This window comes from Pleurodeles waltl, chromosome 2_1 (assembly GCF_031143425.1).
Source record: "Pleurodeles waltl isolate 20211129_DDA chromosome 2_1, aPleWal1.hap1.20221129, whole genome shotgun sequence".
Taxonomy (NCBI): domain Eukaryota; kingdom Metazoa; phylum Chordata; class Amphibia; order Caudata; family Salamandridae; genus Pleurodeles; species Pleurodeles waltl.
In genome coordinates, this window is record NC_090438.1 from 34,423,592 (window position 1) to 34,447,232 (window position 23,641).

Below are 23,641 nucleotides of genomic sequence, written 5' to 3' on the forward strand. Positions count from 1 at the left end.
ACCAGCACACACAAGCTGGCAAGCAGTGTGTCTGTGCTGAGTGAGGGGTCCCCGGGGTGGCATAAGACATGCTGCAGCCCTTAGAGACCTTCCCTGGCATCAGGGCCCTTGGTACCAGGGGTACCAGTTACAAGGGACTTACCTGGGTGCCAGGGTTGTGCCAATTGTGGAGACAATGGTACATTTTAGGTGAAAGAACACTGGTGCTGGGGCCTGGTTAGCAGGGTCCCAGCACACTTCTCAGTCAAGTCAGCATCAGTATCAGGCAAAAAGTGGGGGGTAACTGCCACAGGGAGCCATTTCTTTACACTACTCCTTACATTGTGCATACCTCTTCCTTTTCACTGCCTCCTTACTTCTCTCACATGTCTTGCGTTTCATATTATGTTCTTTTTTGTACTAAACATCTTTTACATATAAAGTATTCTTGTGTGCTTGTTTGGAAGTCTGAAGGTTATTCCCCCTATCTTACTGACCAAGCTACATCCCTGCCTGAGATGAGTGTGTTAAGGGTCTTTCAATGTGCATATGGCTGCAAGAATCTTCTGAAGAGGAGTCCCAAGCTTTGGCACATCATCAAAGTGGTTTCCTAGGAAGTTGCTGGGAGATGATTTACAGAATGCCAGATATTTTTCGGGTGGTTTCGTTTGGTGGAGCTTCAATGCCTGGTCACATGGAGGGAAACTCTTCTTTTGGATCAGTTTTATTTCTAGAGACCATGTTTGAGAGAAGTTTCCCCTCCTAGCTGACTGTTCAGTCATTTAGATTACTTTACCAGGAGACCAGTTTGTCTCAGATATTGCAGAGGGCTTTGGTTGGGAATGTCTGTCCAGGGAGGGGAAGGCAATTGCTTAAGCTGCAATCCCTCTCTCTTTCGGGTGAGTCACAATTTTGGAACCTTTTGATACACTTGAAGCCCAGGTGATATCACCGGGTAAGCTTTCAGAGCCTCTCTTTTTTTTTTCCTCACTCACATAGCGAGTCTAAGGATTTTCAATGATGAATATCTTAAGCGCCCTGTGCCTGCAGTTTGAGAAACCTCACAGGGAGAGTTAGATAGCAGAGCCTTTGCTACAGCTCTCACTAATCCTGCACTGTGACTTCTAACCACTAGGTCATATTGTTGAGCTGAGCTGGAGTCTCTGGGGGACTTAAACACTGTCATCCCCAAGGGGTGAACACAATATGTCTCTTCCCATTCCTGACATCCCGTGGAAGAGTGTACCCTACAGAACCTTGTCAATAACCTAACCACCTCCCTCCCAGCACATGGCTTTGTTTTCTCTCCTATGTTCCTTTCTTGATATATATTTCCCATTAAAGTTGGCTATTTAAAGTGATCAAGGACTCGATTTTCTGGCTAAGATCGAAACCTTTCACATTTCTGATTGTGTCTCATTAGAGCAATACTTGTCAATCTAGAACCCCATGAACAAAGGGGACTGTAGGAAGCCAGGCTTTTTGCAGGTTGTCCACCCCCTCACACACTTCTTGCCCCCATGTGAACTGCTAGATGCTAGTTTTCAACTTTGACAGTGCACTGACGCCTGCTAACCAGGCTTCAGTGCCAGTGTTCTTTCCGCTTAAAAACGAAATACCCAGTTGTAACCCAATTGCCAAGCACTTTAGCACCCATGTCAGTCCCTAGTAAATGGCACCCCTTGTTCCTAGAGCACAGGTACTAAGAGGGTCCCTAGGGGTTGTAGAATGTATTATGCCACCCTAAGTGACCCCCCATACAAATTCCATGCAGACTGCCCCTGCAGGCTGTGTGACATGGTGCACGTGCTGGGTTTGTATTTAATGTTTGCATTACAAATTGTACTAATCGTCTATATATCGCTGTAAGTTCAGTATATAAACGACGAACCTCAGCTACTGCTAAATTTGCAACCACAGGATGTGGTGTATAAGTGGCCAATACAGGCCAGGTAGGACTGTCATTACTTAAAGGATCTAACCTTACTGGTAATATTGTGTGGGATAGGGCGCCATCAAGCCAATTATTATGTTCTTGATAAGATAGTGGTATCTCTAAATATGCGTATTCTCTGTATTGTCCAGGCGCATTTGCAGGTGTATATTGGTGAAATGTATTCGTGTTCCAATCAAATGCTGGAAATGTGACCCAAGAATAAAAAAGTTCTGTTCTATAAGCTGCATGGGCATCCACCACAAATGTGACTGGACCCCTCCTGGGCCGTTAGGCCATTCGCTAATAAATGTGCAGTTAGAGGTTGTCTCATATTAACCGCTTTTTGTACCTGCTGTGGATTCGCCATTGTAGAGACACTAAGTTCAGAGAACGCACACCAAATAGGGCTTTCCTTTTAATGATCAATCTTGAACAATCTCCAGCTGCAAATAGGATAACCTACGCAGCTGGGGCAGAAATCCTCAGTACCATGGACGTTTCCGCATACGGTATTGAGGAGTCATTATATATAATGAGACTGAGATACTCCGGAGGACCCGAAAATTAGAGCCTGACCAAATGTTGGCGGTGCCATGTCGTGTAGGTTCTCATTATTCTAATGAGACTACTGGATTTTGAGCAGCAGAATCATCCGCGGTGTGGGAGGCTGAGCCTTACCCACTGCGGGTGACACCTGTCGCTCTAATCCGGGTTTTGCTCTGGCTAACTAGCAGTGCCTCATTGCTACTAAAGGATAGTGATGATTGGGCAGCCAAGCGTATGACATACTAGGCTTCTCAGGAAGTTGTAGTCACTCGGGTCGCATCCAGTTCTCTCATTTACAATTCAGTCTCATATATAAATGACAAACAGAAGCAGTATATGTTTCAATAATGAGTTTAATAAAACGACTGCATCTTAGATAGCAAAGCGTGAGCTGCAATAACCAGGATGACACAACGTGACAGTATTAAAATTGTGACGAGAAGAGTGAAGCATAAAAACAACGCTATCATATTGTCACTTTGATCGATGGACTATTTCCTATCTAAGTTATAATTTGAACACAGCATGTTAAGCTCTAGTTCTGCCTTTCAGTTTCCCCTGGGAAGACATCAACCCCTATACCTGAGCAAAGGCCTGTGGTCTGCGTTAGCATCTGTAGCGATGCAATCAGCATACAGTCTTGTTTCCCTGGCTGGAATCTCCTTCTAACGTGTAACGGGACAAGGAAGTATTTATATAATAACACAGCTGATGTTCTGAGAAAATGTCCCTATGGAAGGATGTGTATTTTCTACGAATGTTGGAGACTTGACTTCTATCACCTTGACCGGCAATGTACCGAGCTGTAGCCTTGGAACAAGCACAGAGTGATCAAGAATGTCTCGTTTGAGAACAGAGTGCTGGCCTAGGCAAAAACAGTTAGATAAACAGAAAATAAAACAAGACCGTAAAATGGTAATTGTAATAATAATATATAATGCGAAGCTGAATAGAACATATCTAGGTTAAAGTGCACAGCGGCCTAGTGTGTTAATATAATGTGCATGGAGCTATAACTAAAATGGCTACACAACACTAGTAAGCTCTAAATAGGCAATTGTAGTACAATAAACTACAGTATCCCAGATTACCAGTCTGACTTCACATCACACTACAACGTGGAGAGCTCTACTGTATAATTGTAGACGATGCCCTCTTGATAATAGATGAAGATGACGCCTGCCTCCGATATTGCTGGACCTCTCAGCTGACTTTGACAAAGTCCAACATTGCACCCTGGAGTAAAATGAGATTTAACTTCGGTGTCCTTTACTGCATCTTCTCCTACCTTTCTAACCAACACCTGTTTGTTTAAATGTGCAGCCCCAGACCCCAAAAGATCCCTCTGACTAGCAGAGTCCCCAAGGGTTCCATACTGTCTCCTGTGGTCTTCATCCTCTGTATGAAGACCTGTGGTGCTGCGCTCGCTGATAACAGCATCAGGATTCACCAGTATGCCAGTGGTACACTACTCAACTCGAGTCTCCTCTAGTTCGGACATCCAGCACTTCAAACCCTACCTGCACATCATCCATATCTGATGTCCAGCACCTGCCTGGAGCTCAAAGCGCCCAAGACAGAATCCCTGTTATCCGCCAAGACAGAATTAATGTTATTTGCTTACAACAATAACAAGAAACAGTACAAAGCTGCTCCAGTGACATGAACCATGACTGCTTCACATGCCAGCTTTCACCTAATTGTACCACCTCTGTCTTCAGAATAAAATGAAACTATTTCTTCCAGAAAGTGACTTCAGGACTGCTGTTCAAGCCCATCATACTCTGTCATCTGGATCATGGTAATGCCCTGCGACTCTGTGAATCTCTTAAGGGCCCCCCCAGTGAACAGAAGCACTCTGCTGCTGTTTAATTGGGAGCTTACAGTCCGAAAAATGTTAAAAAAATAACAACCATCTATTTACACATTTACTTCTTAACTGAAGTAAAATAAAAGAAGCAAAGAAAGTGTCCTCCACCACTTAACTTCAGAAACACTTTTTTTAGGAGATCTTGCAACAAACATGTACAAATGAGTTTTTTCCAAATTCAAAAACCTGTTTTTCATTTATACGCAGAAGCATTTCTTCTTAGTACATAAGATTATATCAGTACATTGAGAAATATTTTTTAAGAGATAGTTGTTAAACAGGAATGTAGGAAGTCATGCTTCCACCCCACCCTGACAGCAAAGCCTGCGGGTGAGGAAGTCATAATGTGCACCCTCTGCGCGGCAGACACTGAGGCAAGTCATAATGTGCACCCTCTGAGCAGCAGACACTGGGGCAAGTCATTATGTGCACCCTCTGAGCGGCAGACACTGAGGCAAGTCATAATGTGCACCCTCTGAGCAGCAGATATTGAGGCAAGCCATAACATGCACCCTCTGAGCAGCAGACACTGAGGCAAGCCATAATGTGCACCCTCTGAGCAGCAGACACTGAGGCAAGTCATTATGTGCACCCTCTGAGCGGCAGACACTGAGGCAAGTCATTATGTGCACCCTCTGAGCGGCAGACACTGAGGCAACCCATAATGTGCACCCTCTGAGCAGCAGACACTGAGGCAAGTCATAATGTGCACCGTCTGAGCGGCAGACACTGAGGCAAGTCATAACGTGCACCCTCTGAGCGGCAGACACTGAGGCAAGTCATAACGTGCACCCTCTGAGCGGCAGACACTGAGGCAAGCCATAACGTGCACCCTCTGAGCAGCAGACACTGAGGCAAGTCATAATGTGCACCCTCTGAGCAGCCAGACACTGAGGCAAGCAATAACGTGCACCCTCTGAGCAGCAGACACTGAGGCAAGCCATAACGTGCACCCTCTGAGCAGCAGACACTGAGGCAAGCCATAACGTGCACCCTCTGAGCAGCAGACACTGAGGCAAGTCATAACGTGCACCCTCTGAGCAGCAGACACTGAGGCAAGCCATAACGTGCACCCTCTGAGCGGCAGAGACTGAGGCAAGCCATAACGTGCACCCTCTGAGCAGCAGAAACTGAGGCAAGCCATAATGTGCACCCTCTGAGCGGCAGACACTGAGGCAAGCCATAATGTGCACCCTCTGAGCAGCAGAGACTGAGGCAAGCCATAATGTGCACCCTCTGAGCGGGAGACACTGAGGCAAGTCATAATGTGCACCCTCTGAGCAGCAGACAATGAGGCAAGCCATAATGTGCACCCTCTGAGCAGCAGACACTGAGGCAACCCATAATGTGCACCCTCTGAGCGGAAGACACTGAGGCAAGCCATAATGTGCACCCTCTGAGCGGGAGACACTGAGGCAAGTCATAATGTGCACCCTCTGAGCAGCAGACACTGAGGCAAGTCATAATGTGCACCCTCTGAGCGGCAGACACTGAGGCAAGCCATAATGTGCACCCTCTGAGCGGAAGACACTGAGGCAAGCCATAATGTGCACCCTCTGAGCAGCAGACACTGAGGCAAGCCATAATGTGCACCCTCTGAGCAGCAGACACTGAGGCAAGTCATAATGTGCACCCTCTGAGCAGCAGACACTGAGGCAAGTCATAATGTGCACCCTCTGAGCAGCCAGACACTTGGCATGACTTGACCACTTCTCACATAACACCTATTAAGTGGACAAAGTTATAGGAAGGAAATAATTTAACTATCATCAAACACCAGTAAAGGACTCCCTGTTTCAAGACTCATAACTTTCTCAGTACACAATATTTTTGTGAGTGGTCTGTGAGACTTGTCGTTCTCTCCTCCTTGGATACAATCAAATAATTGTTGGGTTACAGTTCTGTTTTCTTATGACATGCTTACTACCAGACTTTAGTTTGATTAAAGTTTTTTTCTGTGTTAAAAAAAAAAAAAAAGCAGAGAAATAAATTGTGAAAATGATTATCCAAGAGCGCACAATTTGTCATAAGAGGCAGTGATGATAAATTAAAAAAACAAAATACAATCCTTCTGGTTCCACAGTTTCCATCTTGCTCATTACACATCAAATGCGGCGTGAGTTGTTCTGATGGTGAGAGATGCTCTCACCAAAGAAGTGCCCCTGTGCAGTGGAACCTGACCAGCCTTTAGATACAGAGTTCACAACCAGCATACTTGGGCAAGTGGTAAAACCAGTATTAAATGTCAAGTCTCCCACTGCCATGGCTGAAGCTTTTCCACTGTCCCAACGGTGGAGTTAAATAAAAAAAATAAAAAATAGAAGCAGGGTGTCCCTTGTCAAACACAAGCTGGGCTATGACACTCGCATGATGAGCTTTGAGGCCAGCATTCGGTGCAACTGGCACTACCGGGTTGTGGGCCTAAATTTGCTTTCCTTACTTCTGAATATGTACAGTTAACGACAGATTGTTTTTTTTTTTTTTTTACATTTTTGTTGTGTTACAAAAAGGCATCCTACAGCATTTCCTTTCACACTGGTGTACCCCAGCAAGACTGTCACATAAAGACTTTACACGTTTTCTCCCACTGAAAAGTGAGAGGAGTTTGTAAACACAAGCCCCCATTTAAAAAAATAGGCAGCAACTTGTCAGAAGGCACAGTGTGACTCTTGACCTCGGTCTTTGAAGCACAGCAAATGTGATCAGATAAGTACAGCATTTAAAGGCATCTTTATTTATTGCTTGGACTTTCATGGCCCAGCAAAAATCTCCTCTCTCAACCCACTGTTTGTGAAATATTGCACAAGATCACAAGTTGGGGGTGAGTGAGACGCTGGGGACGAGTGTGAAGGTCATTGCAAGGTAGGTGTAAAAGTGAAGATGCATACACTTGTATGTGATTCTGTCAGTATGTAGAACAGTGGGCTCTGCATTACAGCTCTTCTACAGCAGACTGGCACAGCTTCGCTTCTTCACTAATGTATTCTCCTTTTGGTTTCTAGGTGAGGGCAAAGTTGCGGGAGATGGAATTGCAGATTAAGGAGCGTGGACAGGCTGTGGAGGTCAGGTGGTCTTTTGATAAGTGCCAGGAAACCACTGCAGGTATGTTCTACTGTCTGATTGTCATACTGTTTCCACAATGGCTTTCACCTCAGGACCCTTGGATGGGGTGTTCAGTAGGCTCTACTATACACCATAACAATGTGCACTGATTCCTTACCATTTGATGTTGCTACTAGCAATCACCCACAACAAGCCCCCCTCCCACCCATCAACTCCCTTTGGTAGACACTGACTATAACACACACCTCCTGCTGCTTTTCCACTGTCACCCTCTACACTTCAAATGAGCCTATAGCAGCCCTAACTACTCGACTCAGCAACCCCCCACCTCCCCCCCACCCCCACACCAGTACCTTCCCCCTTGGTTTGCACCACTAGCTATTAGTTCCCATCTCTCCCTCTGCTTCCAGCCAAGTATTTAACACCTTTCCCATCTACAAATCATCTTCCACTCCCCCATCAGCTCACTCCTTCATCTGCCATTCTTCAGCTATGGCCCGTTTCCCCATGTCTCTGCACCAAGCATTGTGTGTGGGGCTCTAGGGTACAGCCAATGTATTGCCAGTCTACACTGTCCCAGCACTAATCCCAGAGAAGCATAGCGATACCTTATTTTCCTTTGTTTTGTTAGCGAAATAAACCCCAAAAGATAGTGTTTTACTTTGGTGTCAGTGGACACAGTAGTCGTCCTGGGCAGATTTACTACCACCTCTTTCCAGTAATCTTGAACTGGGCCACACTCCCATGCCGTATACAAGAACGTAGCTCTGGTTTTGCAACATCTAGCACAAGCCGATGATTTCTATAGGTTTATCGTGCATTTGGTCTGCTATGTATACATTGAAAGTGGAGAATATTAAAACACGTGTTGCTTGCCACTCCATGAAAAGGTGTGCACGTATTCTTCCAGTCCCCGTCTGCCAGTTGTTCCTCCAAGTCCTCCTCCACCATCGTCTAGCCATCAGCGGGGCCGCCGGTCTATTTGCTTTAAGGGCTTTGTATAAATAGGATGTCAGGTGTCTGGTAGTGTACCCTAGGTCTATCTGGGAAGCACGGCCACACCTCATGTGCCGTGTTGGCTAGCTTAGCAAATGTGTACTAAAGGTAACCTCAAGGATGTTGTGGAAAGGGGGCAACTTCCACCATAGTCTATTGTCCAACTAAGGCACCTGCTAGAAATAGATGGATGATAGTTGAGGTGAGAAGATTTAATGTTTGATACAATATGGAAGTTATCATGACAGTTGACACTTAAATCAGATTGTTAATGCTTCTTTAATGGCTTTTGTGATCCCTTCAGCAAATCTTTACCTGCTCCTCAATAGGTTTGCTGCTTTTACCTAATCCTGGCATTTCTTTGTGACTCTGTGCCCTGCGCCCATCAGTTCATGTGGTCGGATGTCCTGTTTGGGCCATGAAGGGTTTTTGTCTTCAAGGCAAACATTACAAACTTCATAGTTATATTGAAAAATCCTGTTAAGTGACCCCTTTTCTCTGTTGCATATTCCTCTTCTCTTTTCTGCAGGGTTCACCATTGGGCGTGTGCTGCATACGTTAGAGGTTCTGGACAGTCAAAGCTTTGAGAAGTCTGATTCTGGCAACTCATTGGATTCGCTCTACAACCGTATCTTTGGGCTCGGCCCAAGCAAGGATGGCCATGAGGTGAGAGGTAGAAAAGAAAAAGCAAGGAGGGAGTGTGGGTAGATGGATCTTAGTGGATAACACTAGAATGAGATGGAGCAGATGGAAGTTTGGGTGAGAGCAGAGAGGCTTGGTCAGCTTTGGAAATAACCTAGTAATGTGCTAATCTGATATTAGGGGTAGTTTAGAAGACCACCGCTGCACAATAGGACACATTTTTAGCTTGAAAGGTTTGGAAAAGCAGTGGTACCACACAACTTGTTTGAGTTATCATACAGTGCACAATGCTTGCTAGTACTGAAATCAAGACTCAAAATTACAAGATATGACAAATAACATCATCCGAACATTGTGTGTCAATAAGGTCATAAAGCCAAATGTGACTAAAATGTCTTGGTGAGGAGGCACGAAGTTCAGGCACTAAGGCAGCCCATCTTCAGCTGTCATCTTGCCGTTGTACTGGGCACAGAACGTAAATAAGGCCATTTTTATCTCTTCTGAGATGGAAAAGGTCATTCTTACCTGCAGAGCTCCTGACGAGACCCTTGAAACATTTTGAAAAAGAAAAGCAATGCCGCCAGAAAGGTAAAGAATGTCTCTGTGAAATAGAATAAGTGCACTTCGCACCCTGCTCTGAGGCAGGAAGAATGTGGTTGCCTCAGACTCTGGGAACTGAAGTAGGCTGCACTCACCCTAGAAACAAGGGCAGCTATATTTTTGTGATGCTGCGCCTATTTAGTCATTACTGTGCATTTTGAAATACTGTTGAAGGAAAAGGAATGTAAATATTTATTTAGCCAAAAATAAATCTGTTTTTTCAAGGTCATGGACACAACTTAAGGTGATGAATTTGATTTATATTCATATTTGCAGGAAGTTAATATCCACAAAGCTTTTTTCTGCAAATTGTTCTAAAGCCTACATGTGTTCTGCACAGTAATGGTGCATGACCTAGAAGGGGCCTAGGAAGGACCCTGTTCTAGCCTCTTCCACTTAAGAAGCAGCCTTGCACTTCATCCCTTCATGCCTTTTGTGAATTTTTGCCCTTCCCTTTTACCACAGGGCAGTCACTTCAGTTCTGCTCTGACATGGAGAAAAGAAGGCTTACCCGAAAAAACATAAGTCAAGTGAGGGAGTAGAGCCCAGGAAAGTGCCAGGTGCATCATGACCTGTGGCCTCTGGCCTGCATCTTACTTACATGCTTCAGTTCTGTCCTATCAGACAGCATTGTTCATGCTTTACTGAATGGAATTACCTACTTGGAATCCAATAGACACTGTTATTCATCGATATTCACCACTTGCAAGAGGCCTGGTGTTCTGCTGCCTCACTCGCCCATACTTACATTTTTAGGAAATGGGATTCCACCATCTCCTTTCTAGTCCTTTGGCACCTCATATCTCTTCTGAAAAGTAAACAAGGTTGTCATTGGCACTGGCAGTCTGGCACTCGACTCCCTCAAGATCCTAAGGTGCGTCTTACTCGGCCCCAAGATGGTATACTTTATGATAAATAGTACAAAATGAAAAGGATATAAACATTTGAAGCTGGTGTATCTCATGCACGACAGTATAGGCTGACTTGTGCTCAGTGTACACCCCTTACACTTCAGCAGGTGTCCTTTTTTTATCCTTTGTAGCTTATCCTGTGCTCATTTTCAGTTTCTTCCACATTCCAAGTGACCACCCTCCCCCAAACTAAGTGTCCACTGAAAAGATTTGATGCCTACCGGTGGGGCTGTATAAGAAACTCAATTGTCCTGTGCAGAACTGCCTGACTTCAGTCCAACACTTTTAGAAGCAACACACGTATGCATCCTAGCATCTGTAGGTAAAGCTGTTCACAGAGTGCTTTGTGCAGAAACTGTTGCTTGCCTCCTTCCAGATGACATTTTTACTAGAACATTGGGATTTGCTTCAAATGTCAACCCCCTAGTGGTAGGAGACAGTAGCTGTTCAGCAATAGTCCGACCACACGTCATTAGTGTACAAGATGTCGGTTGTGGAATGAGAGAGCGAGAATTGTGTAACTGCTAGTGTGATCCATGGCGTATCCCTGCAGTGTTTTAAACAGCAGGACGAGATCTCCCCCTCCCTGAGCTTCTTCTCTGTTTATGACTAGTGTGATGGCCCTTCTGCCTTCCTGCAGATCTCCCCGGACGATGATGCTGTGGTGGCCTTGCTTTGTGAGTGGGCAGTCAGCTGCAAGAGGTCTGGGCACCACAGAGCTATGGTAGTGGCTACGCTGCTGGAGAAGCGGCAGGCCGAGATAGAAGCTGAGGTAAGTGGTCTGCAGTCTTCTGTTTTTCTGTTATAATCTTATGCACATTTGTTAATTGCTTTATTACTGTATGAGTCGTTAGCACCTACAGATTTTGAGCACCTCCTACCTGGTTGGGATACTTGTTGACTGTAGGAAAATGTGGTCTGTTATGCATCTGTTGGAAAGTGTTTCATATAGAAAAGGACTAATAAAATAAATTGGCTGGCAAAGTTAGAGTATACTGTTGTATTGATTAGTGGTAGAGTATATTTGATACGGCAAGCATTATCCATTATGTCCATATTGAGCACAACTAGTTTATTGTACAGCACAAAAGAATTTTCGACACACGGGTACTGATAACATTGGAGATGCAGGTGCTTTGAGTGTAGAAAGGGATTTACAAGCACTTTTTGCTTAGATACTGTCTTCCAGTAGCCCGTTCTGCTAATGCAGTGCACCAGAGATCTCACTTAGAGTGTGACTTTGTGGTTTCCTGGATTAGTTGGGGGATGGCTCCCTCCAAACTAGAAATTCAGAGGCTTTCTCCTTTTGCCTGGAGCCTGAGAGCTCTAGGCACCTCCTTATTTGTTATCCCTTACACTTGGTGAGCGAGGCAAAGGAGAGAAAACGGGCAACTTTCACTCACGATGATGTGGGCTCGGCCCAGCTGAGGCAGGTCGTGAAACTGCCATTACCGCAGACCTGCGCTCACCAAAATGTAGGCCGTAATGCCTCTCTCGCTGGTTACAACGGAGTAGTGCGTCAGGAAGATAAGTAGTGTCTTTAGAATGGTTTACATTGTGTAGGAAGCTGGCTCGCTATATAGTGGACCAAAGTGAGGTACACTGTGCAGAGAGTCCAGGCAAACCCCGAAGGTACCACAGGGGCACAAATGGCACCCCAATGCTCTCTTTTGTGCTAGTGTGGTTCAGCAGTTAGGCATTTAAAGGCTAGTGCTAAGCACGTAATCCACACACGTGCACTAAGTGAGATACACACTCTATTAAAAAATCCGACTCCAATTTATAAAAATAACACATAGTTTTATATAAGCTGTGATGCAAAGATCACCAGAATCCGGTGAATACTTTTCGAGATAGGAATTTTTAGAGTTTTTAAAAGTTGACACTGCAATTTTAGGGTGCAGTAATGTTATCCTATTGGGGGGAAACATGTACTGCATTCCGACACTTCACAGCGACTTACGGGACTGTTCCTCCAGGACTTAAGATGAGCATGGGACACTGCCCAAGGCCACACCAACAGGTCACCTCGGTAGGCTTTGGGGTGTCCAGGTGTGCAGAGGTGTGTTATGGCGTCGGGTGTTCCAGTCACTTCAAAAGGGAAACAGTCCGGTCTTGAATTTGCTTGAAGCTGGGACTGGGAGGTCAATCCTGGGGAACCTGCAGAGGGGCTCGATTTCTCCTTGGGCTGCAGGGCTCGGGTGCAGTAGTGTCTTCTGGTGCTGGATTTGACTCCCGGTTGGAGGGGAGGCCCACAAAAGCAGGCTTCAGGCATGAACTGGGAGTCCAGCCCGACCAAGCCAACAAGTGGGCTCATGTCTCACAATGCTGGGAGACGTGACAACACCCTTGGTCCTCTTCTCCTTATTCCGGGGCAGTCTGGTGCAGAAGTGTCCTGAGGCGTCGGATCTTTGTCTTCAGGACACTCGCGGTTGCAGGGGGGGTCCTTTGAAACAGGCTGCAGATGCAGTCAGGAAGTCCACAGAGGGCAAGCTCGTGGAGGGCTTTGTCTCTAGAGGGCCTAGGGACCTCGCTGGCCCCTTTAGCCCACTTCACCTCAGACTAAGCAGCTTGAGTGCACCGGTACTGTCCAGCCTTGGGTTTTTCCGTGATCCCGGTCCTCACAGTTCTTTCTTTGGGTGCCTGCAGATGCAGGAAAGAAGCTCCTCTGCTCATAGGAAGTTCTTCTTAGCAATTTACAAAGCACAAGCACCTCTCCTGGTTTCTTGGATGCTGCAGTGGCAGGATAGGTCAGTTGCTCCTCGAGAGTCAGGTGCAGCAGACAGGCTAGCAGGGTTAGTGCCAGGTCAGTCATGCTCCTCTGTTCTCAGGTTCTGCAGGCTTCGTATACTTTTTTTGTGTCTAGCGAAGATCTGATGCCCTTGTATCAATAACTACTCAATTTAGAGGGCGCTAAGGGGAGTGAAGGGTAGTAGCCAATGGGCTACTTACCCTTGGGGTCAGTACACCCCTAGATGACCACTTCCTTTGGGGGGGTGGGCATCACCCTGTCCCAGAATTCCTAGTTCCTTCCACACACAAGATGGTGGAATTTCTAAGGCTGTGTTCATTTCAGGCTGATCACCCTAGGGGTGTGTCCAGTTCACAAGTGCAACACGCCTCCTAATTATCCCGCCTGTCCAGGTGCCAGATGGGCCCTGTGGCTGGGGGGACTCGGCATCTTCCTCTGAGGAAGGCTAGATCTGCATTCCAGTGGCGGTGGGCTTCTTTGAAGCCTCATGCTTTGGAATGCAGATGTACAGTTCATCCTGTTGGGAGGGCTGTGTAACACCCTTGCCAGAGCAGGCTTTGTTTCTGACCTCCAGAGAGCAAATGATCTCTCCCCTGGGTGTCAGAATCTCATCTGTTGGTGGCAGGCTGGCTTGAACTAGTCATTGAGCCCACTAGCAGTTGGTAGGTTTTCAGGGGGCACCTCTAAGGTGCCCTCTGGGCGCAGGTATTAATCTGTCACTGGAACCAGTGAAAGTTTAATACGAGATGTTTGATACCAAATATCCCTATTTTCAGGGAAGCCACCATGTAGCTGGGGAACTCGTATTGACCAGTGTAAGGAAATGCCTCCTTGGCATGGTTGCCCCCTGACTTTTTGCCTTTGCTGATGCTATGTTTACAATTGAAAGTGTGCTGAGGCCTGCTAACCAGGCCCCAGCACCAGTGTTCTTTCCCTAACCTGTACTTTTGTATCCACAATTGGCAGACCCTGGCATCCAGATAAGTCCCTTGTAACTGGTACTTCTAGTACCAAGGGCCCTGATGCCAAGGAAGGTCTCTAAGGGCTGCAGCATGTCTTATGCCACCCTGGAGACCTCTCACTCAGCACAGACACACTGCTTGCCAGCTTGTGTGTGCTAGTGAGGACAAAACGAGTAAGTCGACATGGCACTCCCCTCAGGGTGCCATGCCAGCCTCTCACTGCCTATGCAGTATAGGTAAGACACCCCTCTAGCAGGCCTTACAGCCCTAAGGCAGGGTGCACTATACCATAGGTGAGGGTACCAGTGCATGAGCATGGTACCCCTACAGTGTCTAAACAAAACCTTAGACATTGTAAGTGCAGGGTAGCCATAAGAGTATATGGTCTGGGAGTCTGTTTTACACGAACTCCACAGCACCATAATGGCTACACTGAAAACTGGGAAGTTTGGTATCAAACTTCTCAGCACAATAAATGCACACTGATGCCAGTGTACATTTTATTGTAAAATACACCACAGAGGGCACCTTAGAGGTGCCCCCTGAAAACTTAACCGACTATCTGTGTAGGCTGACTAGTTTTAGCAGCCTGCCACAAACCGAGACATGTTGCTGGCCCCATGGGGAGAGTGCCTTTGTCACTCTGAGGCCAGTAACAAAGCCTGCACTGGGTGGAGATGCTAACACCTCCCCCAGGCAGGAATTGTCACACCTGGCGGTGAGCCTCAAAGGCTCACCTCCTTTGTGCCAACCCAGCAGGACACTCCAGCTAGTGGAGTTGCCCGCCCCCTCCGGCCAGGCCCCACTTTTGGCGGCAAGGCCGGAGAAAATAATGAGAAAAACAAGGAGGAGTCACTGGCCAGTCAGGACAGCCCCTAAGGTGTCCTGAGCTGAGGTGACTCTAACTTTTTGAAATCCTCCATCTTGCAGATGGAGGATTCCCCCAATAGGGTTAGGATTGTGACCCCCTCCCCTTGGGAGAAGGCACAAAGAGGGTGTACCCACCCTCAGGGCTAGTAGCCATTGGCTACTAACCCCCCAGACCTAAACACGCCCTTAAATTTAGTATTTAAGGGCTACCCTGAACCCTAGAAAATTAGATTCCTGCAACTACAAGAAGAAGGACTGCCCAGCTGAAAACCCCTGCAGCGGAAGACCAGAAGACGACAACTGCCTTGGCTCCAGAAACTCACCGGCCTGTCTCCTGCCTTCCAAAGATCCTGCTCCAGCGACGCCTTCCAAAGGGACCAGCGACCTCGACATCCTCTGAGGACTGCCCCTGCTTCAAAAAGACAAGAAACTCCCGAGGACAGCGGACCTGCTCCAAGAAAAGCTGCAACTTTGTTTCCAGCAGCTTTAAAGAACCCTGCAAGCTCCCCGCAAGAAGCGTGAGACTTGCAACACTGCACCCGGCGACCCCGACTCGGCTGGTGGCGATCCGACACCTCAGGAGGGACCCCAGGACTACTCTGATACTGTGAGTACCAAAACCTGTCCCCCCTGAGCCCCCACAGCGCCGCCTGCAGAGGGAATCCCGAGGCTTCCCCTGACCGCGACTCTTTGAACCTAAAGTCCCGACACCTGGGAGAGACCCTGCACCCGCAGCCCCCAGGACCTGAAGGACCGGACTTTCACTGGAGAAGTGACCCCCAGGAGTCCCTCTCCCTTGCCCAAGTGGAGGTTTCCCCGAGGAACCCCCCCCTTGCCTGCCTGCAGCGCTGAAGAGATCCCGAGATCTCTCATAGACTAACATTGCGAACCCGACGCTTGTTTCTACACTGCACCCGGCCGCCCCCGCGCCGCTGAGGGTGAAATCTCTGTGTGGACTTGTGTCCCCCCCGGTGCCCTACAAAACCCCCCCTGGTCTGCCCTCCGAAGACGTGGGTACTTACCTGCAAGCAGACCGGAACCGGGGCACCCCCTTCTCTCCATTCTAGCCTATGTGTTTTGGGCACCACTTTGAACTCTGCACCTGACCGGCCCTGAGCTGCTGGTGTGGTGACTTTGGGGTTGCTCTGAACCCCCAACGGTGGGCTACCTTGGACCAAGAACTGAGCCCTGTAAGTGTCTTACTTACCTGGTTAACCTAACAAATACTTACCTCCCCTAGGAACTGTGAAAATTGCACTAAGTGTCCACTTTTAAAACAGCTATTTGTCAATAACTTGAAAAGTATACATGCAATTTTTATGATTTAAAGTTCCTAAAGTACTTACCTGCAATACCTTCCAAATGAGATATTACATGTAGAATTTGAACCTGTGGTTCTTAAAATAAACTAAGAAAAGATATTTTTCTATACAAAACCTATTGGCTGGATTTGTCTCTGAGTGTGTGTACCTCATTTATTGTCTATGTGTATGTGCAACAAATGCTTAACACTACTCCTTGGATAAGCCTATTGCTCGACCACACTACCACAAAATAGAGCATTAGTATTATCTATTTTTACCACTATTTTACCTCTAAGGGGAACCCTTGGACTCTGTGCATGCTATTCCTTACTTTGAAATAGCACATACAGAACCAACTTCCTACAACCAGTATCCAGCATGTGTTTAATATGGCTTCCCTGTACACTTACTATGTCTGAGAATCGACAAAGGCACGGGGAGGCATATCTGCTCTTACAGATATGCCCAAACATGTATATAATTCACCCTGTGTAGGAAAGTGCCACTGTTTGCATGGGTAACCCCCCCTCCCACACACACACTTTTTGCCTAGTGTTGATGCCGCCACCTTTGATTGAAAGTGTGCTGGGATCCTGCTAACCAGGCCCTAGCACCAGTCTTCTTTCCCTAAAACTGTACCTTTGTTGCCACAAGTAGCACAGCCCTGGGACACAGTTAAGTCTCTTGTAAAAGATACCCATGGTACCAAGGAGCCTGTGGCCAGGGAAGTTCTCTAAGGGCTGCAGAGTGTATTATGCCAGCCTAGGGGACCCTTCACTCAGCCCATGCACACTACCTTGCCGTGTGTGCTGGGGAGGAGAAAAGACAAAGTCAATATGGCACCCCTCTCAGGGTGCCATGCCCACCAACCATAGCCTGTGGCAAAGGTAAGTCACCCCTCTAGCAGGCCTTACAGTCTTAAGACAGGGTGCACTATTCCACAGGTGAAGGCATAGCTGCATGAGCAAAATGCCCCTACAGTGTCTAAGTCCATTCTTAGACATTGTAAGTGCAGTGTAGCCATACTGAGTATATGGTCTTGGAGTTTGTCATTACAAACTCTACAGCACCATAGTGGATTCACTGAATACTGGTAAGTTTGGTATCAAACGTCTCAGCACAATAAACCCACACTGATGCCAGTGTGGGATTTATTGAAAAATGCATATTGAGGGCATCTTAAAGATGCCCCCTAAAGCCCCCAGGCCTTGGAGAAACCGACCCCGGTGCCTCATTGTTCAGCAGACGGCCCTCCCTGTCCGACCGGTGGCTGTGCCTGAGACACCCTCCTGGACCCCGCCTGCAGCCTCTGAGTGACCCCCGGGGTTTCCTCATAGGCAAGCATTGAAAACGGACATCCTGTTTGCACCCTGGACCCGGCTGCCCCTGTGCCGCTGATTGTGTGTGTTTGGTGCCTACTTGTGGCCCACCGGTCTGCCCTCTGAGTCGCCTACTCGTCCCCCCTCCCCCTTTCCCCCCCCCAGAACTGTTTGATAATTGCAGTGTCCATTTTTAAAACAGCTATTTGCCTATAATTCAAAAACTGTATTACTTACCTATTTCAAACAAAGTACTGTTGATACCTGTGTGAAAGACTAAACTTTTAAGGTACTTACCTGCAACTTGAATTTTGTGGTGCTAAAAATAAACTAAGAAAATAGATTTTTGCAACATAAAAACCATTGATCTGGAGTTAAGTCCTTGAGTGTGTGCTTTTTCTGTTTTCTGTGGGTGTACAACAAATGCTTTGCACTACCATCTGATAAGCCTAACTGCTCGGCCACACTACCACAAAAGAGAGCATTGTTATTATGTACTTTAACCTCTGTTAAGCCTCTGGTGATCCCCTGGACTCGATGCTCAATATGTCACTTTGCTATAGTATATACAGATGTAGCTTCCTACAACCTGCCTTAGGGTTGTAAGGCCTGCCTTAGGGGTGACATACAAATATTACATGCAGTGTTTAGGGGATGTGGCACACACACTGTGTGCCATGTTGTGTTTCCACTTTTGGGATCACCTTGTCACACAGCCTGCATTGGCGGTCTGCACGATGTTGGTGCTGGGTCCCTTAGTGTGGCACAAGCTGTGCTGCAGCTCTGAGGGACCCTCTTTAGTTTCTGTGCCTTAGGCACAGAGATACCATTTACTAGGGACTTACAGAGGTGCTATGGGGCCTGGCCTCTTGGGGATCATGTGAACAGGTGTCTTGTTTTGGAGAAGGAACAGTAGCACTGGAGACCTGGTTAGCAGGAATCCAGTGCACTTCAGTCAAAGTTGAATAAAAAACCAGGCAAAGAGAGGTGGGTGTACTGCAAAGAGATCCCAGCCTCCTACACGGTGCTATGAGCAGCCCCTACAGGGTGTTCCATGCACATCAACATACTCCTTCCCTCTGGAGGGAAAAGCTGACAGCGCTGCTTGGGCAGCTGAACAGTTAACTTCCTGGAGTTAAGAAAAGATTGCCTTATGGAGGAAGTGAATCTTTCCCCTGAGCAGCAAAATATTTGATAGTGCCTGTTCACTTTGTGCAGCTGTTTCTGCTGACTTTGGGTTTGACTTCACTCTGTCCATGCTGTGCACATGGGGATGTCTGCCTGGTTAAAACAAGACTTTCGACTTGTCCAAGAAGGTCCAGGAGTGCATAAAGACTGATGTGGTCACGGTGCTATGCAGGCTTGTGAATGAACGACAGAGCTCCTGTAGTCCAGGCTAGACAAGGGGTGTTGATGGTCAAGCAAGGGTCAGAGGACCTACAGATCTGCCTCAACATTGTCACTAACACAAACGCCATTCCCCTTCCTTGCGCGCTGTTAGCTCATGGACAGAGTATCTCACTGCTTGTTGTTTGAGCAGGTGCAGCTGACATATCTCTGTTACATCTCGAGCCAAGCAAAAGATTCAGTTCCCTATGCCAAAGTACCTCTACTAATGCATGTGCAGGCCCATTTACTTAAGTAATGCCCAGCACCATGTTTCTTGAATAGGGTTGGCTGGCATTGACTTGTACTGATTCTCCTCTTACTTTTTCAAATAACAGCAGCTTGTTCAGGTGGGCACCTTCAGATCCCAAAAGACCATCTCCGGATTGCCCCAGGACTCCATACTGTCCCTGGCTCATTTTCAGCCTCTTCTTTGAGCCCCTTGCAGCTCTACTCAGTGATAACAGCATTGGTATTCACTAATATGCCAACAATATACATCTCTCCTTGAGGGTCTCCCCCACTAAAGACATCCAGTACCTCAGACAATGTCTTCACCTCATCCAAACCTGGGCCACCATTGCCTGGCGAGTCCTAGCCACTAGCAGCTCAACGCCCCCAAGACCGGATTCCCTGACATGAACAACAACCAAGAAATAGTACAAACCTGGGTTAATGATATGAACTTCGGCTGCTTTGAACTGCAGCTTTCACTGAATGCCTGGTTATTTGGATTCACCCTGGACATAAACATCACTCTCAAAGAAAGCATTGCCAAAAAACAGATGGTCTATTACCAGCTCTCTTCTGACGAAAATTAACCCGTTTTAGAACTGCTGTTCCAACCCATGTGCTCTCACATCTTTAGGGTGGTAAGTACTTGCTTGATGGACTCCCAGACTCTACACTGGCAATTAAGGGCACCTTACATGCCACAGCACATCTCATCCAGGCCCTGAATAAATATGATCCTATCACCCAATCCTAATGGAAGTCAGTTGCCTTCCCCTGCCGCCCACACCATTTCAAATCCAGTTGCATCATTTAAAAAGCCAGCTCAACAAGCACCCTGCTTATATTACAGACAAGCTCACCATCCCTGCTGGCTCTTGGCACCGTAGCAGCCAGGACACCTTTAAACTGAAGTCTAAGAAGTGTAGAAAATTAAAAAGAAGGCAGCAGGTGTGTAAGGAAATGCCTCCTTGGCATGGTTACCCCCTGACTTTTTGCCTTTGCTGATGCTATGTTTTGAATTGAAAGTGTGCTGAGGCCTGCTAACCAGGCCCCAGCACCAGTGTTCTTTCCCTAACCTGTACTTTTGATTCCACAATTGGCACACCCTGGCATCCAGGTAAGTCCCTTGTAACTGGTACCCCTGGTACCAAGGGCCTTGATGCCAGGGAAGGTCTCTAAGGGCTGCAGCATATCTTATGCCACCCTGGGGACCCCTCACTCAGCACAGACACACTGCTTACCAGCTTGTGTGTGCTGGTGAGAACAAAACGAGTAAGTCGATGTAAGGAAATGCCTCCTTGGCATGGTTACCCCCTGACTTTTTGCCTTTGCTGATGCTATGTTTTGAATTGAAAGTGTGCTGAGGCCTGCTAACCAGGCCCCAGCACCAGTGTTATTTCCCTAACCTGTACTTTTGATCCCACAATTGGCACACCCTGGCACCCAGATAAGTCCCTTGTAACTGGTACCTCTGGTACCAAGGGCCCTGATGCCAGGGAAGGTCTCTAAGGGCTGCGGCATGTATTATGCCACCCTAGAGACCCCTCACCCAGCACAGACACACTGCTTACCAGCTTGTGTGTGCTAGTGAGAACAAAATGAGTAAGTCGACATGGCACTCCCCTCAGGGTGCCATGCCAGCCTCTCACTGCCTGTGCAGTATAGGTAAGACTCCCCTCTAGCAGGCCTTACAGCCCTAAGGCAGGGTGCACTATACCATAGGTGAGGGTACCAGTGCATGAGCACTGTGCCCCTACAGTGTCTAAGCAAAACCTTAGACATTGTAAGTGCAGGGTAGCCATAAGAGTATATGGTCTGGGAGTCTGTTTTACACGAACTCCACAGCACCATAATGGCTACACTGAAAACTGGGAAGTTTGGTATCAAACTTCTCAGCACAATAAATGCACACTGATGCCAGTGTACATTTTATTGCAAAATACACCACAGAGGGCACCTTAGAGGTGCCCCCTGAAACTTAACCGACTATCTGTGTAGGCTGACTGGTTCCAGCAGCCTGCCACACTAGAGACATGTTGCTGGCCCCATGGAGAGAGTGCCTTTGTCACTCTGAGGCCAGTAACAAAGCCTGCACTGGGTGGAGATGCTAACACCTCCCCCAGGCAGGAGCTGTAACACCTGGCGGTGAGCCTCAAAGGCTCACCCCTTTGTCACAGCCCCGCAGGACACTCCAGCTAGTGGAGTTTCCCGCCCCCTCCGGCCCCGGCCCCCACTTTTGGCGGCAAGGCCGGAGAAAATAATGAGAATAACAAGGAGTCACTGGCCAGTCAGGACAGCCCCTAAGGTGTCCTGAGCTGAGGTGACTCTAACTTTTAGAAATCCTCCATCTTGCAGATGGAGGATTCCCCCAATAGGATTAGGGATGTGACCCCCTCCCCTTGGGAGGAGGCACAAAGAGGGTGTACCCACCCTCAGGGCTAGTAGCCATTGGCTACTAACCCCCCAGACCTAAACACGCCCTTAAATTTAGTATTTAAGGGCTCTCCCTGAACCTAGAAACCAGATTCCTGCAACAACAAGAAGAAGGACTGCCTAGCTGAAAACCCCTGCAGAGGAAGACCAGAAGACAACAACTGCCTTGGCTCCAGAAACTCACCGGCCTGTCTCCTGCCTTCCAAAGAACTCTGCTCCAGCGACGCCTTCCAAAGGGACCAGCGACCTCTGAATCCTCTGAGGACTGCCCTGCTTCGACGACGACAAGAAACTCCCGAGGACAGCGGACCTGCTCCAAAAAGACTGCAACTTTGTTTCAAAGGAGCAGATTTAAAGACCCCTGCAACTCCCCGCAAGAAGCGTGAGACTTGCAACACTGCACCCGGCGACCCCGACTCGACTGGTGGAGAACCAACACCTCAGGGAGGACCCTCCGGCGACTCCGAGACCGCGAGTAACCAAAGTTGTCCCCCCTGAGCCCCAAACAGCGACGCCTGCAGAGGGAATCCCGAGGCTCCCCCTGACCGCGACTGCCTGAACTCCATTTCCCGACGGCTGGAAAAGACCCTGCACCCGCAGCCCCCAGCACCTAAAGGAACGGAACTCCTGTGCAGGAGTGACCCCCAGGAGGCCCTCTCCCTTGCCCAGGTGGTGGCTACCCCGAGGAGCCCCCCCCTTGCCTGCCTGCGACGCTGAAGAGATCCCTTGATCTCTCATTGAACAACATTGAAAACCCGACGCGTGTTTGCACACTGCACCCGGCCGCCCCCACGCTGCTGAGGGTGTACTTTCTGTGCTGACTTGTGTCCCCCCCGGTGCCCTACAAAACCCCTCTGGTCTGCCCTCCGAAGACGCGGGTACTTACCTGCTGGCAGACCGGAACCGGGGCACCCCCTTCTCTCCATTGCAGCCTATGCGTTTTAGGCACCTCTTTGACCTCTGCACCTGACCGGCCCTGAGCTGCTGGTGTGGTAACTTTGGGGTTGCTCTGAACCCCCAACGGTGGGCTACCTTGGACCCAAACCTGAGACTTGTAAGTGATTTACTTACCTGACAAAACTAACAAAAACTTACCTCCCCCAGGAACTGTGAAAATTGCACTGTGTCCACTTTTAAAACAGCTTATTGTGTTTTATGTAAAAAGTATACATGCTAATGTAATGATTTAAAGTTCCTGAAGTACTTACCTGCAATACCTTTCAAATGAGATATTACATGTAAAATTTGAACCTGTGGTTCTTAAAATAAACTAAGAATAGATATTTTTCTATAACAAAACCTATTGGCTGGATTTGTCTCTGAGTGTGTGTTCCTCATTTATTGCCTGTGTGTATGTACAACAAATGCTTAACACTACTCCTTTGATAAGCCTACTGCTCGACCACACTACCACAAAATAGAGCATTAGTATTATCTCTTTTTGCCACTATCTTACCTCTAAGGGGAACCCTTGGACTCTGTGCATACTATTCCTTACTTTGAAATAGTGCATACAGAGCCAACTTCCTACAAGGTGTTTTCCATCTATGCAGCCATTATCTGAAACATCCCTGTATCCACCAGGACCGACCCCATGACGCTCCAATTGAGGGAAGATTTGAAGATGCAGCTCTTTAAAGAACACTGCAACTGACTGCGGTAGCAGTTAATTTCTCCTCCCAGTATCCAGCGGTCTGCATCCTTGTCTTTGACCATGTACTATTCTCTGATGCCTTTTGTTTATGTTTGTATTATACAACTACTGCATTCATGCTGTGTGGTCTAGAGGCATTTTGTGTCACCTAAGTGAATGAAATTGCTTTGAAGGCATTGGAGCA

General features: G+C 47.6%; 1 protein-coding gene across 13 annotated transcripts in view; it reads left to right on the forward strand.

Moving 5' to 3' along the window:
* MED12 (mediator complex subunit 12) overlaps nt 1–23,641 on the forward strand; it is a 786,294-nt gene that overhangs the window by 77,232 nt on the left and 685,421 nt on the right. For 7 of the 13 annotated variants that reach the window (XM_069209253.1, XM_069209285.1, XM_069209270.1 and 4 more), the window contains 3 exons: nt 7,334–7,433; nt 8,920–9,056; nt 11,157–11,315. In XM_069209253.1, coding sequence (XP_069065354.1) covers nt 7,334–7,433; nt 8,920–9,056; nt 11,157–11,315 — 396 coding nt within the window. The remainder of the gene's footprint in view (nt 1–7,333; nt 7,434–8,919; nt 9,057–11,156; nt 11,316–23,641) is intronic. The other 6 variants (XM_069209261.1, XM_069209294.1, XM_069209330.1 and 3 more) reach the window with 1 other exon arrangement.